This window comes from Drosophila grimshawi, unplaced genomic scaffold, assembly GCF_018153295.1.
Source record: "Drosophila grimshawi isolate 15287-2541.00 unplaced genomic scaffold, ASM1815329v1 contig_1377, whole genome shotgun sequence".
NCBI classification, from domain to species: domain Eukaryota; kingdom Metazoa; phylum Arthropoda; class Insecta; order Diptera; family Drosophilidae; genus Drosophila; species Drosophila grimshawi.
Window position 1 is genome coordinate 21,029,353 of NW_025062900.1, and position 14,946 is coordinate 21,044,298.

The window sequence follows — 14,946 nt, forward strand, 5'->3', positions numbered from 1 at the left end:
TGTTTTGTGCTATTCCATTAGCAGTCGCGACTCATTCATGAACATCATGAGGAAATTAGCTCTTTGACATGCCAAATTCAATAATTATGTCATAGGCTTATTGTGTAATAATAATTAATTGTACTATGTAAAGAATCTTAGACATATATAGCGCCTTGAGAATAATATGAAATCAAAATTCAAATCCATACATTTGTCCACAATATCATCATCAGCGGACCACTCTGTCAAATAGTTCCCATAAAACCATCTATATAAAAGTTAAAGCATTGAAACGATAAAAGACAGCTAAAGTGAACTGATCTCAATTTAATTCAACATTAAAGTGAAGCTGTCGTGGTTGTATCAAGGGGTAAGTTTGAGATAAAAATCGATAAATATTAATGTGCTACCCTTATTCTTAACGCTGACTCAAGGAATCCACACACACATAACATTAATTGGTATGTTTCTTAGGCTTGAACAGTCCAATTGAGGTGACTCCGCACGTGGAGTGAATGTGGACTAAATGTGGGCTATCTTGAGCACTTCGCGTTGCCCTTGGCTGCAATCTTCAATCACGATTTGTTGACCATTTCTCGTTTTGTAAATAAACCAATAAATTCATTTAAGGCCCGCAAAACCAGTGAATGGAAGCTCAGAGCAGCTGTTCATGAATGCGAAATGCGAGGTACTTCAACATGTACAAACATATGTATGCTGTGAGTGTGTGTGTGTGTGTGTGTGAGTGTGTGTGTGTGTGGATGAGTGTGTACCTGAGTGTGTGTGTATGCGTGTGTGCATGTTGCGGGCTATAAAGCTTTACGAACGTCGACCGTCGACATCGCCTCATTGTTATGGACAATGATGTGCAGAGAGACAAAAACACGTAGAATAAGAATTTTATGTCGGCATTTTTCCCGAGAAGTTGTTTTAATTATAACACCTGACGGCAGCACCTTACGACGCATTCACATATGTGTCAGTGTATGTGTGTGTCAGTGTATGTGTGTGTCAGTGCATGTGTGTGTGTGTATGTAGCTGTATGTTGAAGTACAGTCAGCGCAAAAAGGCAAAAAAAAAATATGCTGTCAGCATTAAGAATGCAAAATTTAATTCCGCAAATGAGAAACGTTTCACGGTGACTGCAAATGTGACTGCGAATGTGATTGTCAATGAAAATCACACTTTATCTAGCTGTCTCTCTCTCTCTCTCTCTCTCTCTCTTTGAGCCCTGTTGCCCTCTTTCTTTGTATTTTTTCGCTGTTATTGTCTTTGTGTGTGGCATCTCGGAAAGCTGCTTTTTGACTGCTTGCGAATAAATTGTGACCAGACACAATTTAACAAATTAAAAAAAAAAAAGAACAAAATAAAAAGCGCGCAGTAAACTGCAAATATGACAGGAAGAACAAACCGGACGGAAGCGAACGGAACGGAATGACCATGACCAAGAGTTTTGCAAACCGAGCCGAGAAATATGGAAAAATCCCGTTCCCCAACTGAGTGCGAGCCAGATTGTGGGTGTGGATATCCTGCACTCCGACCGTCGCTGACAGCCCAAGGACACTGCGCCCACAACTGACAGTTTGTAGTTTTATTAACTAACAGTTTTTATGAAATAAAAAATGATTACTCCTCTATGTATATATATCAAATAGCATGGCACATTTTTCACAATTTACGTTTACTTTAAAAAATGGGAAATAGTAGCTGCATATAGAAGTTATCAAATCAATTTCAAATGCATACTTCACCCAAATATTCAACATGTTCTCTTCAAATACATCATAAATCATCAATGCTTTTGTTATACTCACCTAAAAAGAAAGTTAAATAACACATTTAGAACATATATGGATACATGAATACTAATAAAGTATTAAACTTAATACTTATTGTACATTTAAATTATTGACATTAAATTTACGGCTTATCTTAGATGCCAGGAGTTGATAGGAGGCACTAACACAATAACTAAACAAAGCCGAAGTGTGGGATGTAATAAATCTAACTGATAACCATAATATAATGGCTATATATTATTATACAATAAATCTTCAATTTCAATTCACAATGAATACAATTTGTCGTAATATTTATAGTAAATATAAAAAGTATATATATTTAATGATTGTTTAAAAGGACAGCGAGACAGGCAAACATATGACTCGGGGTACAGAAAGGTATAATATATAATATAATAAGAACACACAGCTATTCCCTAGATATGCACTCACCAAAAAAGTTCTCAACACTTTTTCCGGTAACGGTTCGCGGCATAGACATTATGGGATTTACGGTCGTAACCGTAACCGTGTAACTGTGAATTATTCAGTAGTGCTGGGACCTGTTACTGTTACTGTTTGCTTTAATACGGTTTTAAGTCATTTCATTTATTATTTAAGCCATGGCACAATTCGGCAGCGTTGGCTGTCAAAAATGCAATCGCCGAAACGAGAGGGCAACCAGAGAAATAAAAACACCAAAGCAAACATAAAACACAGAAAAGCTGAAAAGCAGAAAAATGTGAAATGGGAAGCGCATGCAACAAAATTCAATTACTACTATGGCAGTCAGCAAGCCAAGCGAAGGAGGATTGGGCCAATGGGGGCTGAAGAGAAAGCTTGGGGGTGGGGGATGGGGGATGTAACGAGACGTAACCGTTCTTTGTAGTTATGCCAATGCTCATAATGTATGTAATGCGCACACATGCAAAAATGCATGCCGAGATATGTGCATATGGATGTGCTCCATTCTCTGCCATTACAAATACATGCAAGTGAACGCAATTAAAACAAGCAAGCTTTCTCTCGACAACGGTGACAGACTAAAAGATACCCTGTCAGCAGCACACGACTACCAATTCACATTCGTATACAGTCAGCTCAATATTTATTCGTACATTCGTATTAAATATATATTTAATTATATAATTATAATTAATTAATATATCACAAAATTCATAAAAATAGTTTTTCCTTACACGAAAAAATTTTAAGAACCTGCTTTTTAGACCAAAAATGTTTCACAAAATTTATTTACAATCGGCTTTTCTTCTAGGCTACGTTGGTTGAGATTATTGCCGATCATTAAAGCAAACAGAATACAGAGTATACAGAATTAAGCTCCAAAACATCGTAGCTTTTCATAGTAAAGTAAATAACTTAATGCTCTCTCTCTTTCCCCATCTCTCTCTCTCTTTCTCTCTCGCAATCTCTCTTTATCTCTTTTAACATCTGCTCATAACCTTTTTGTTTTATTAACAATGAGAGCATCAGCAGAGCCTGAAACAATTGCCCACTTAAGATGATAATAAGTAAATATAGGTAATAATATTGTGTTGCACAAATAATAATATAATTACAGCAAATTCATTGCAAGGATAATTAATGCATAAATACATAATTAATATAGCTGGAACTGGTGATTGTCGAGTGGATAAAAAATATATAACCGTCTCAAGATTTATATGCAAAAAAAAAGATATATATATATGTTATAAGAAAAAATAACCATTATCCATTATTTAAGGGGCAGTCAATTATTATGCTCTTGATTAATAAATACTTTTCTGAAGTTAATATGACATTATGAAAGTGTCATGAGAACTTCGTAATTTAATTTAACGTCGAATAATAAAAGAACGTCAATTAAAAATGAAAACTATTATGTATTGTATTAAAATATCAAATAATTTATTTTTTAATTTTGTAGCTATAATTTGCTTGTAAGCAATATATATTATATTTTTATTTTAATTTGCTATTGTTTAAATGAATAGCTAATTTATTAAGTCCTTGTTTTAGGTGTTCAATTATCCAAACATCGTAAAATGCTTCCAATACATTATTGTTGCGACTTAAATCAGAGTCATCAAATCGAGGTTCTAACGACCAGATTGTAAATCCATACAAATACATTACATTATAGCTAAATAGCCTATTTGTTAGGCAGATTAGAAAACTTGATCTTTACACCAAACATCTGGCAACCTATCAAATTTCTATGAGCTGTTCTAATATATTACTCGAATTATGTCAGACTTATTTCACTCGACTTATTCAAGCGCCACTCGATGGCCAGCTTAGCTCCAGCTGGGAGTGGTCATAACATTTTAATTAACCGCATGCAGTATTGACCAAGTTAAGACCCGCTCAGACAACGGCTGATGGCGTTAAAGTCCATCGGCTAATTAACTGATGTGTCATTAAGGGCTCTTCAATACTAATTGACTTTTGATTTAATTATACGTCGATATTTCGTGCGCTACTTGATGCAGCATTTGTTTAAATAAATGACGCAACTGAGGCCATCAGAAAACACTACTCCGCCCCTCTACTACGCTCTGTCTATGTAATTAATGCACTTGTTAGCCGCCTTCATAATGTTCCAAGCTTAATAGTTTTAGCTGCAAGCAGTTGCCGTTGCTGCGTGGCATCTTCAACAGCTTCTACTCGTTGGAATCTCTTCTCTTCTCCAGCCATCGTTGCCATCGCAGCCCTCGAGCCAATTGCTCAATCATTCAACTAATAGACTAGGCGATGCTACGCTGTCCAACTCTGCGCCAGGGCGTAATTGCAACGTGCGGGGGCGTGGCATGGCATGCGCTACATTGCATCTTAAGCGTGGCGTGTTTCTCTAATAGACAACCGCTCAATTGGCTGTGGCATTCGAGGGAAACTCCACCAGCAACAGATAAGACAATAAATACACTTAGCGAACTCCCTGGAGGCAAAAGGATTCGTATTTAAAGGACATGAGAATTCTTCATTTAAAATGGGTAAAACTATTAAGATTATAATTTCTTGAGCACGTATCACAATCTTAAATCAAATTCATTTACTAAGCTAATACCAGATAACTGTAATTATTGGTTAATTTATCTTGTTTTACTCAAATTATACTGAATATCAGAATATCTGTACTAACTAATACCTGATTATGTTTGAAATTCTATGATTTATCGAAAAGTATCTTAATATCATTCTCAAGCAGATGTATCAATAAAGGTTAGTGTTTCTATTAAGACTCAATTATAAACTCAAATAATAATAAAAATATCATATATTATGCAGCTTTTATCTCACAGAATAATGGTATATTCCATTGCTTTAGTATATTTTTAGATAAAGAACGGATTTTGTCATATTTACTTTTGCATAATTTCTATAAACTGGGTGACTTGTGTTTAAATCAAGCGATAATAAAGAATGCAATAAATGTCTGACATAGAAAAGAGAAGAAAACACTTGCCCCAAGTCAGAACTTCAGTATTTATATATTTTATTTATTAATTTAGAAACACGCTTTGAATGCAAATTTCGATACGATTCACAATGGAAATTCCCTGAACTGCATTTGGGAATAGTAATCATAAATCAAATTTGATATTGAGAAATAGAGCAAGATTAATGAATCTGACAGTTGGAGAAGCAATGATATATGTGTGTGTGCCTTGTGAGGCACGCAGCTGATTTTAGGAGCACATTCACCTTCAAGTAAACAAGCTCGATAAAAGAAAGAAGCATTCTTCTTGAGCTCAACTTGAATTGGCGCGCATACTTTATTGTTGCAATTCATTTAAATGTGTGGCATGTTTTATGGCATACTTTTCTGTGCTGCCATTAATCAACATTAAAAGTGTCAACAATAACAACAACAGTAGCAACAACAACAATGGCAGTGGCAACAACGGCACCAGTAATAACAACAGCAAGGGGCAACCAAAGAAAATGAAATGTGAAAAGCGCTCATAAATAGCTGACAAGTGAGAAGGAAACTGTGGAGACGACTGCGAGGAAAAAATACTGTATACTCGTATATGAGTGGAAGGGTGTAGGAGTAAAGCAATCAGCAGGTGTTTGTCATTTTCCACGAGTAATTTATTTGCTCCGGCAAGTTGATAATGCACCGTTCAACATTCAACATCCACCGTGCAACATTCACCGTTCACCGTTCAGAATTGGGCAGGTATCAATTGAATTTCCCGTGAAAATGTTTTTATAAGCGAAGCATTGGTTTTAAGCTTGATATGGGTTAATATTTTTTAATGTGTTTTTCGCCAAACTCTTTGCGTGCTATTTAATTAATTTTTAATAACCAGCTTTTATTAGTTGGCTTTGCATATTTAAAATTAATGTGCAATTTTTAATTAACGAGAGTGCTCAAAATGCTGACGACCGGCTATGAATAATGCCCTGTGTTTATTTATTTATTTTTGTCGAAAAATTAAAAAAAAATATGTTAAATAAAATGAATTTAAAGTTGACGATTAAATTTTATTTTTAATTTAAATTATTGTTTTAATTTTTGATATTTTTTGGGATTGCCAAAAATTCCAAACCGAAAATGTTATTCCCAATAAATTGACTTCCTAATAGTAGATATACAGGACTCTGAATTGACTGCATAAGAAGGTCGATTGTAATCATTACAGAGTATTCGAAAAGTTTGATGTAAAGAATAATTAATAATAAGAATAATCTTTAAAGCAGTCGAATTGCTTTCCATTAGTACCTTTTAATAATTTAACAATAATCATAACACTTAGCATAACACGCCGATTAGTTAGGGAGGGAAGGACAATAAGGTAAGAAGAATCTCATTATTGATTTTAGAAATAAAAAACAAGTAAGAAAGAAGTAAATTTAAACACTTTTCGCAAAGTTTAAAAAATACTGTCTGTGAAACTTTAGATATTCTTTGCCGTTATCATTGTCGAGTTAGCTGCTTTCCTCGCCAGGCTCATGACTCAGGTATAAACTTCTTACCGTTTAAAGTGATATTTTTTAAGGTCCTTGCAGACAATTTCGGGGTGTCTTTTTTTGTGGACGCTGCGAGAGTTTTTCTGTGGAACTTCAGAAATGAGCTTGAAATTAAATTCAAGAAAATAAAACGCGTTTGCTTCAACAATCAGCCATCTCTTTACCAATCGTGCAACCGACTTTGTATGTAGTAAAAATTACAATCACAAAATTCTTTAGTGAAACAACTTTTTGGACTTTCGTGCACGTTGATTGTTGCCTTCGCTCGACCTTTGCCGCAAAGTCAGCGCTTTATTAAATGTTTTACATTTAAATTAAATTGAATAAACCGCTAATCCAATTCACTGGCCGCATTCCCCCCTCGGAGGGGGAACAACAAAGAACACAAACAATTTCCATATCCTTCCATTGTTAACTGCTGTTCCAATTAATTTGCATGTTTGGGGCGAGGTCATTCTAAAGTTTCGCTGCCACATTGTGGATGCCATGAGACAAGCAGTTCAAAGAAGCCAACACACCCAGCATGACAGCATCAATTAGCTGACCCAACTCTGCGCTTAACAAGGACAATTGCATTCCCGCGAAATGGAAGCATTGAGGAGGCAAGTGGGAGGCATTTTTAAACCAACTCAGTCGCATGCCCCACTGCGGCCACATGTGTGCTTAATGTGCACCGACAACGACAACAAAGCCAGCTGAGTTGCTTCGTCCTTTAGCTCAGTTAAAAATTCTTGCCCAGAAGTCCGAGTGACTTTTCTCTGGCAGCAACACAATTGAAGTAATGCAATTCTGTTGGTTTTTGTTGTTAATATTGTTATCCGTTTAATGAGGATCTCTTCAATTTTCTCTGGCGATAACATGAATGCTGACTTATAGTCCTTAAATGTCAAATCAGCTAAAATATTGCTGAAACAACTCTTGAAATAGCTTAAATTTCCGCCATTTAATTGGGCACAGTTAAAAATCGACTGTCTTCGCGGCTCCAAATGGAAACTTGGAATATATATTCGTCCATTATTCATTTTGCATTTCCCTTGAAGCGAAGATTGTTTAATTGAATTTCGCACCTTAACCTCACTTTTTTTAATTAGCTTACAAATATTTCTGCTTATGCCAAAAATGTAATTTTCTTTTATTCAACGAAATATTATTTAATATAGCCAACACATGTAGCCGGAAAATAAGTTTTAAAAATTACATTCCCGATTTGGAATCGAGAAAGCAGCTGGAGAATTTAAGAGCTAGAGTTACCAATCTTGGAATGCAGACTTATTTCGACCCCTTTTCACTCAATTTAAAGTGTCCAATTCAATGATCTACTGCCTTCTACTGCCCACAAAGATAATAAGCCAATTATTAGCTGATTTTACTCTGGTATCGACTGCAACATTCTCTCTGTTTTTAGATGGGTTTGCTGATGCTAATCGTAAGCTGAAAGTTAAAACACAATTCCTGCTTAACTTTCCTTATCAGCATGCATTTTTATTCCGATCAAAAATAAAGCCAGGTAATTTAAAAATTGTTATTGCATGTTACACTTTTGATACACTCGCATATATCAATCAGTGTATTTATTTTCTTAAACACATCCAATAAAAACATTATGCATACTAAAATATTTATGTGGGCCACAAAAGACAAGTTATAAATAAATCTTTGTACTTTAATCAATAAAAAAAAGGTTGAAAGCAAGCATCGTATTGATTATTTTAATGTTATAAGCAATATTTTTATAACGCACATTAAGTTCAGCGTTGCAGCAAACGAACGTTGGGGGCACCACCCGTTGCCACATGCCACCATCCCTTCCATTCCATAGAATGCATTTGTTGGCTAGGTCACATTTGCAAATTTATAACCACAATAAACCGCAACAAAGGCGACAAAAACCACCATAAACTGCAGCCGCATTGGTTGCTGTTGCGTCCTCCTTGTCCCGCTTTTCCCCCTCGCCATATAACATACAAACTGTCATAAAAGCAAGAAATAAGCAAGAGAGTGGAGCGGGGAAGGGGAAGGGGAAGGAGAAGCGCAAAATCTACAGGCATATATGAAAAATGGAATGCCAAAAATTCGACCAAACTTCATGGCTCCCTTGCACCTCCCCTTCTCCCCTTTAATGTGGCTACAAAAGTAACACAATTTTCCGCTCGAAATGCGAAAGCAATTCTCTTACATTATACCCTATACAAACACCTGAAGCGGGCGTACCAAGTGTATACATATTTGCCTTTACCATTTCGCCAACTACTATGGATTGAATATATTTTATTTATTTATTGTTAGATTACCTCTTTTTATATTTTAAATATGTTTTTTTTTAACTATTTTGACTGCAATATTCAGGAACAAACTATTTGTGTATAGTTAGTTGCATACTTCTAAAATTCCTTCTTTAAAGCTAAAGTAAGTTCATCAATAATATAAGAGTATGGTTACAAAACTGTATGATTGAATAACACCAGAAATATATTTTCATATAAGCAATAGAACGTTCAAACAGAATTCATTAAATATTTACAAACTGTGCCTGTTTTTACGTGTAAATTGTTTAATTATTAAATACCTATTCAATTGCTAAAATTATATTAACAGGCATTAAAGTATTCTTAAATACAAGAAGCTGTTTCTTTTGTAGAGAATTGGCTATTCGATCAGTTTCTTACTTCCTGTTACGCAATATTCGTTTCGGGCTTGTCTTATTTATTCACCGATGTAAGGAAGCAGCCGAATAATAAATTTGCACTTGTTGTTGATGCTAAATTAAAATGCACAGCAGATTTATATGCACATGAAGAGCCACAAGCCACCCCTCAACCACATCCCCCAACCACCCCCGCAAAGTATGCAGAAAGCAGTTCAGACTTTTGCCGAGATTTTTGTGGGCGCATTCGCATTTTATGAGGAGATTCCACGTACAACTTTTTGCCACCTGGAGTCCAATGGCAAAAGTTTATGCTCAACAGTCAGCCACAAAACTTGGACTCATCATCAAGTTGAAATATATATGCCACGCCAAGTTGTGCCATGTGTGCCCCCCAGGGGCATGCAACATTGTGTTCAGGACAACCCTGAAGTGACCGTTAGACAGTGAGGCAGCTGCACGAGTACGTTGCTGCACGAGCTGTCACGCTGGTTAGTTGCTCTACGTGTGGTTACTGCCACAATACAGGGTGTCAATCAATCATTACTACAGCCAGGCGCTACGTGGAGGGATGGAATGATTGAGGAATGGGCTTCATTTCATTGCCACTCGGTTGCACCAAATCGTCGTAATGTGCGGTGTTGGCTGCAAATTAACGTGATGCATGCTGCACACTCACATTCACACACAAACAATACACACTATTCCACTTTCCCTCCCCTCTTGCAGCCCCTGACTGACCACAGTGGTCAGTCTGTGCAATTCGTCCATCAATCATGTCCTTCGATTTCGACTCTCAAAATTTAATTGACTTTGATTTTGTAAAGTTGAGCCCTGTGTGTGTGTGTGTGTGTGTGTAAGAGTGTGTGTGAGTTTGTCTAATTTGGTGCTGATTGAGTGGCAAATGTTTGATGTGCTGTGAAATTGAGTTGATTCTCATGTTAAGTGCTTCCAGAATCGACTTTAGATTGTTCTATTAAATTGCATTTGTCATTCTTTTTCATGTCATTTTTGTTGTTGTTGCTGTTGTTGCTAATTTTTTGGCTTATACATTTTGTTAAAAGTTTAACTAAGCCATATTTGAGTTGCACTTACACTACCAAGCAAATAAATTGTTATAGCAAAAGCTTTTTCTGTTTATTTTTGTACTTTAAATTTAGTTGTTTAACTTTCGATTGTGTGTGTGTGCTTTGGGGAGACTTTCAAATTGCGACCAAAATAAAAGCCATTGTTTATATTTGCCATTTGGAATGTTATCAAGCAATAAAATCAATTTTTAGAATCCCACTTTTCTTTACGACTTGAAAGTTTTTTACGATTTCCCATTAATTTGCCTTGAGGATGTCTATGAAAAATGAAAGGAACCTGATTAAGCAACAAAGCAAATTGAATTTAACTGCATTTAATTGTACATTACCAAATGCATAAAATGCTTAACTGAATTTAATTGTACATTACCAAATGCATAAAATGCTTAACTGAATTTCTAGCACAGTTCGATGACTGAGTTTAAAGAACAGCAGAAATAATTATTTATAGTCAGTTGGAACAAACGATATTTTGATATTCGTATTAAATAAATTAGGCGCTTGAAACAATTCTGTTATTTTTTCATTTATGAGTATTTGTTGATTTTGTACAATAAATGTGTATTTTTTTCATGAATATGTCCTAGTCACTTCACTCGACATTCTCTCACTGCAAATTGGTTTTATGCCATTATAAATTCAAATCTATTCTGTTGACCGTCGTAATTCAATTTATTCAGGTTTTTATTTCAAAATAAATATTTTCTGAACAAAAAATGTGCAATTTTGTGATAAAAATAAATGGATTTGATTAAATAAATTTATAAGCCACTTTTAAGTCTTTTTAATATGTAAAGCTGTGTAAATATCCCCGATAAACTTCTCCGAAAGGTCATAATAATAATATTGTCAATGAAAAATGATAAGATAAGGGTATTGATATTGAGATAGATATATGTATATATATATATATATAAACTGAATATTTTATTGGAGTGAACATAAACATGCAATTATTAAATGCCCGTTAAATTTTTCATTATCTAGAACAGAAGCTAACTGAACTGAGAATGCTCCAATCGAGAGAGAGACTACGGGATACCCTGGAATAAACTAGTACACTATAAATTGTGAGTTTCTTTTCTGATTTTGATGAAATTTGAGCAGTTAATCAATAATACATCAATGCATTATATAGATATATATATATTCTAAAAACGAAGGCAGTTATCTGCGCACAATAAGGAGATTCTTGAGATTTGTTTGCTCATTCAGACGGACAGAGGTCGACTCTTCTATTAGTCTTGATCAAGCTTTATGGAGTAGGAGTTATTACTTTCTGCCTGTAACATACTTTTGCACAACATAATTTGTCGCTATTTATCCATTTTTATTGTGTTCAGGGTATAAGCAGAGTAGGTTAGACTGAAATGTCAAAGAGCGACAGATAAGATAAATGTGCATAAAAATGCGCACGAGTGAGAATAAAGCAGACACAGTTGCTAAATGAATGTCTATTTAAAAAGATTTGTGTGCTCGTGACAGTGACAGAATTGTAACCGCATTTCAGTTGAGAGTGTTTATCACCTTAAATATGATAAATGGATTTACTTTTAGCAATTAACACCTGAAACCGAGTCGGGCAACACAAAGCAAGACCGAGATTCCACATGAGTCAAATCGCTGGAGATGAACGGCGACAACAAGCTTAAAAACCAGAAACTCTAAATTATCACTCTGCGCTGGTCGCATTGCTAATTGGTAAACAGCATTTGAGCTTAAGCTGGAACTGAAACTGGAGCTGGAGCTGCAGCTGATGATGATGGAGCTGCTTGTGGCTTGGACAATTTATGAAAACCGATCCAACCGTTTAACAATGAGTGTAGTTGGTTGTTTATTTACTCATTAGGTTGTCAAAGTGTTGACCTAAATCCTTTGCCGAAAGCATAAGCTTTTGTATTAAAAATGGTTGGGAGTGTTGGGAGTTGGCCAACCAGGCGAATGCCGTTTTTTTCGTATGAAAAGTTGGTCATCAGCGTAAGTTGGTGATTTGAACTCACGGCTCGCTTTAATGTAATTCACTACGGCTGGCAGAGAGTAAAGAGAGGCGAAATCGGACAAGTTAAGTAGATAAACCGACCTTTAATTTAAAGCAAGTCTTGTGTATTTAATTAAAATTTATATAAATCGAGACTATGTTAATTATCTTAAAAAAAAAAAGAAAAAAATCCTCAGAAACTTTCTTATTCTTAAAAAAAAAGACGTTTAAATAGTTGTTTAAATATATCAAATTCATAATACTTTAAATTCAGCGCTTTTAAACAAAAAGTAGTCTAATATCGTAATAAAATCTTTTATTTATATTGCAGTAAGAACCAAAATAAAAATAGCTCTGAACACAATTCAATTTAAAGTTATCTCATTTATTTCGAAGGCTCTCAAATAAAGCACTACGATTGTCCAAAAACCGCTAAAAGCGTAATAAAATCTCTAATTTATATCGCAATAAAAACTAAACTAAAAATGTCCCTTAATACAAAGATTCAAAGCACTCTTATTACTATTATAGAAGTATAAAGTGTTCTCAATTTAACTATTGGGTATTTGCTATTGAAAATTGATGTGCCTAAGTCGAAACAAAATAAACAAATAAACTCTAGCAAGAGACATTCCCAGCCAAAATGGCATAGACACAAAAATCAATTTGCCGACGGGTGAAATTTTGCCCAGATTTGAGCATTAATACCATTTTGACCGTGTTTCGGAGGGTGCTCAAACGAATTCCTGTGGTAATAAGTTCAAATTCGCTCAACGAATTTGACGAGCTATTTTTGGTGTCCAACGGAACTTTGTCTAGTCGTTGTCTGCATACAGACATACAGACACACACACACACACACACAGACACACACACATTTGTGGGGGAGAGGAGCAGGCCGGGCTGTAGGAAATAAGCATCCGCGAAAGGAAAGCAGCAACAACTCTATATTTATGTAAATATTTAGGAAAACCAAACAGCTCGGCCGGACGAGCACTCTGCTCTCAGGTGTTGTTGCTGGGTCTGCGGGCGAGGCACGTGTATGAATATTTTATGCACCCACTGTGTCAACTGGCTGCCAACATCAAACTGCGCGTCTAGACAAACTTGAGTCCACAGTGGTTTTTCGTAAACTCGTAAGACACACAAGTAGAGCACATACACAGACTTGCACATACACACACACGCACACACACACACACACATGCACACACACACAGACACACGCACACACATACACACATACACACACACGCACACACACACATACAATTAGCACACGCGTAAAGTTGGAGGCAGTCAGGAATTGATGCCAACTGCTTTTCTTTGTTAACTTTTTGCACTTAAATATAAACACTGGCTTCTTTGTGTGTATGTATTTATTTATTTGTAGCTTGTTGGCTATTTAGAAATGATATGAAATTGTTTGACTACTCACTCAGCAATGCTTTTAGATAACGGCCAGCGCTCCATGGAGGCCTGATATTTCATATTCTCGATTTGCTTCTTTAATGCGTCCCGATCCATGTTTTGTAGAGCACTGGGATCCATGGCGGCTAAAATTTATCCACATACCACCCCTGCAAAGGCAACAGAGCACAGAGAACAGCGGTGAGCAAAATGTTACGAGATGCTATAAATGCTGCAAGACTTGAGCAACGCTCTCTGCTTTCTCATTGTTGTAAGCTTTGCTATTGCTTTTCGCGGGGTTGGTTTTGGGGGTTGCAGCAGGTTTGTTGTTCGCTGCTTCTTGTTGGGCACCCTGTATGCCTCTGTGGCCGGTGTCTGATGTTTGCAGCTCAGCTGACGCCTGCGCTCAGCACTCACAACAAATCAATAGAGAGCACGAGCGAAAGAGAGTAAAGTAAAAAATGAGTGAGAAACAGAGAGAGAGAGAGAGACAAAGAGGCGTTAACAGTGCCGCCTAAAAGGCTGCTATAAATCGCATTTGGTTAAGCGCTGTTTTGGGCCGCGTAACATTTTTAGACATTTGTTTACCTCCATCTGGCAGGCAGGAGAGCAAAGAGATGCAGCCAAAAATAAAAGGGCGCGCCCGACATCTTGAAAAATGCCATACCGAAAAGCAAATTTCTCAAAAAACAGCTGAGCCAAGCACGCAGCTGCCTCTCACTTCCTCTATCTCCCTCTCTCTCCCATTATTAATCTCCCCCTCTCTCTTTCTGCCTTATTCCGCCCATTGACCGGCTTTTGAGTTGTAATTTATGGAACTTCATCTATGTGTATTTTGCCAAAACGGATTTTATTCTCTATTTTTTTTGTTTGCATAATGTCATAAATAAAAGCGGCGTGTCAAATTTTTTTTGTCCAGCCCCAACATTTGGGGGTGTGAAAAGTGAATGAATACAGTGAGAAAATGCTGCGTGTTATGAGACAATTAATTTCTGTTAGCAGCGAACTGTTCAACAAGGCGTATTTATTGCATCTGCAAACAAATTATATTGCCCGAAACGCTGGCAGGACAAATACTGGGAG

At 36.1% G+C, this 14,946-nt stretch overlaps 1 protein-coding gene across 1 annotated transcript in view; it reads right to left on the reverse strand.

The window, feature by feature from the left end:
* The window catches only part of LOC6566448 (guanine nucleotide-binding protein subunit gamma-e), a 54,668-nt gene that overhangs the window by 19,360 nt on the left and 20,362 nt on the right, over positions 1-14,946 (reverse strand). Inside the window, exon 2 of the mRNA XM_001993065.3 lies at positions 13,892-14,033. Within this exon, the coding sequence (XP_001993101.1) occupies positions 13,892-14,004 (113 nt within the window). The 5' untranslated portion in view covers positions 14,005-14,033. The remainder of the gene's footprint in view (positions 1-13,891; positions 14,034-14,946) is intronic.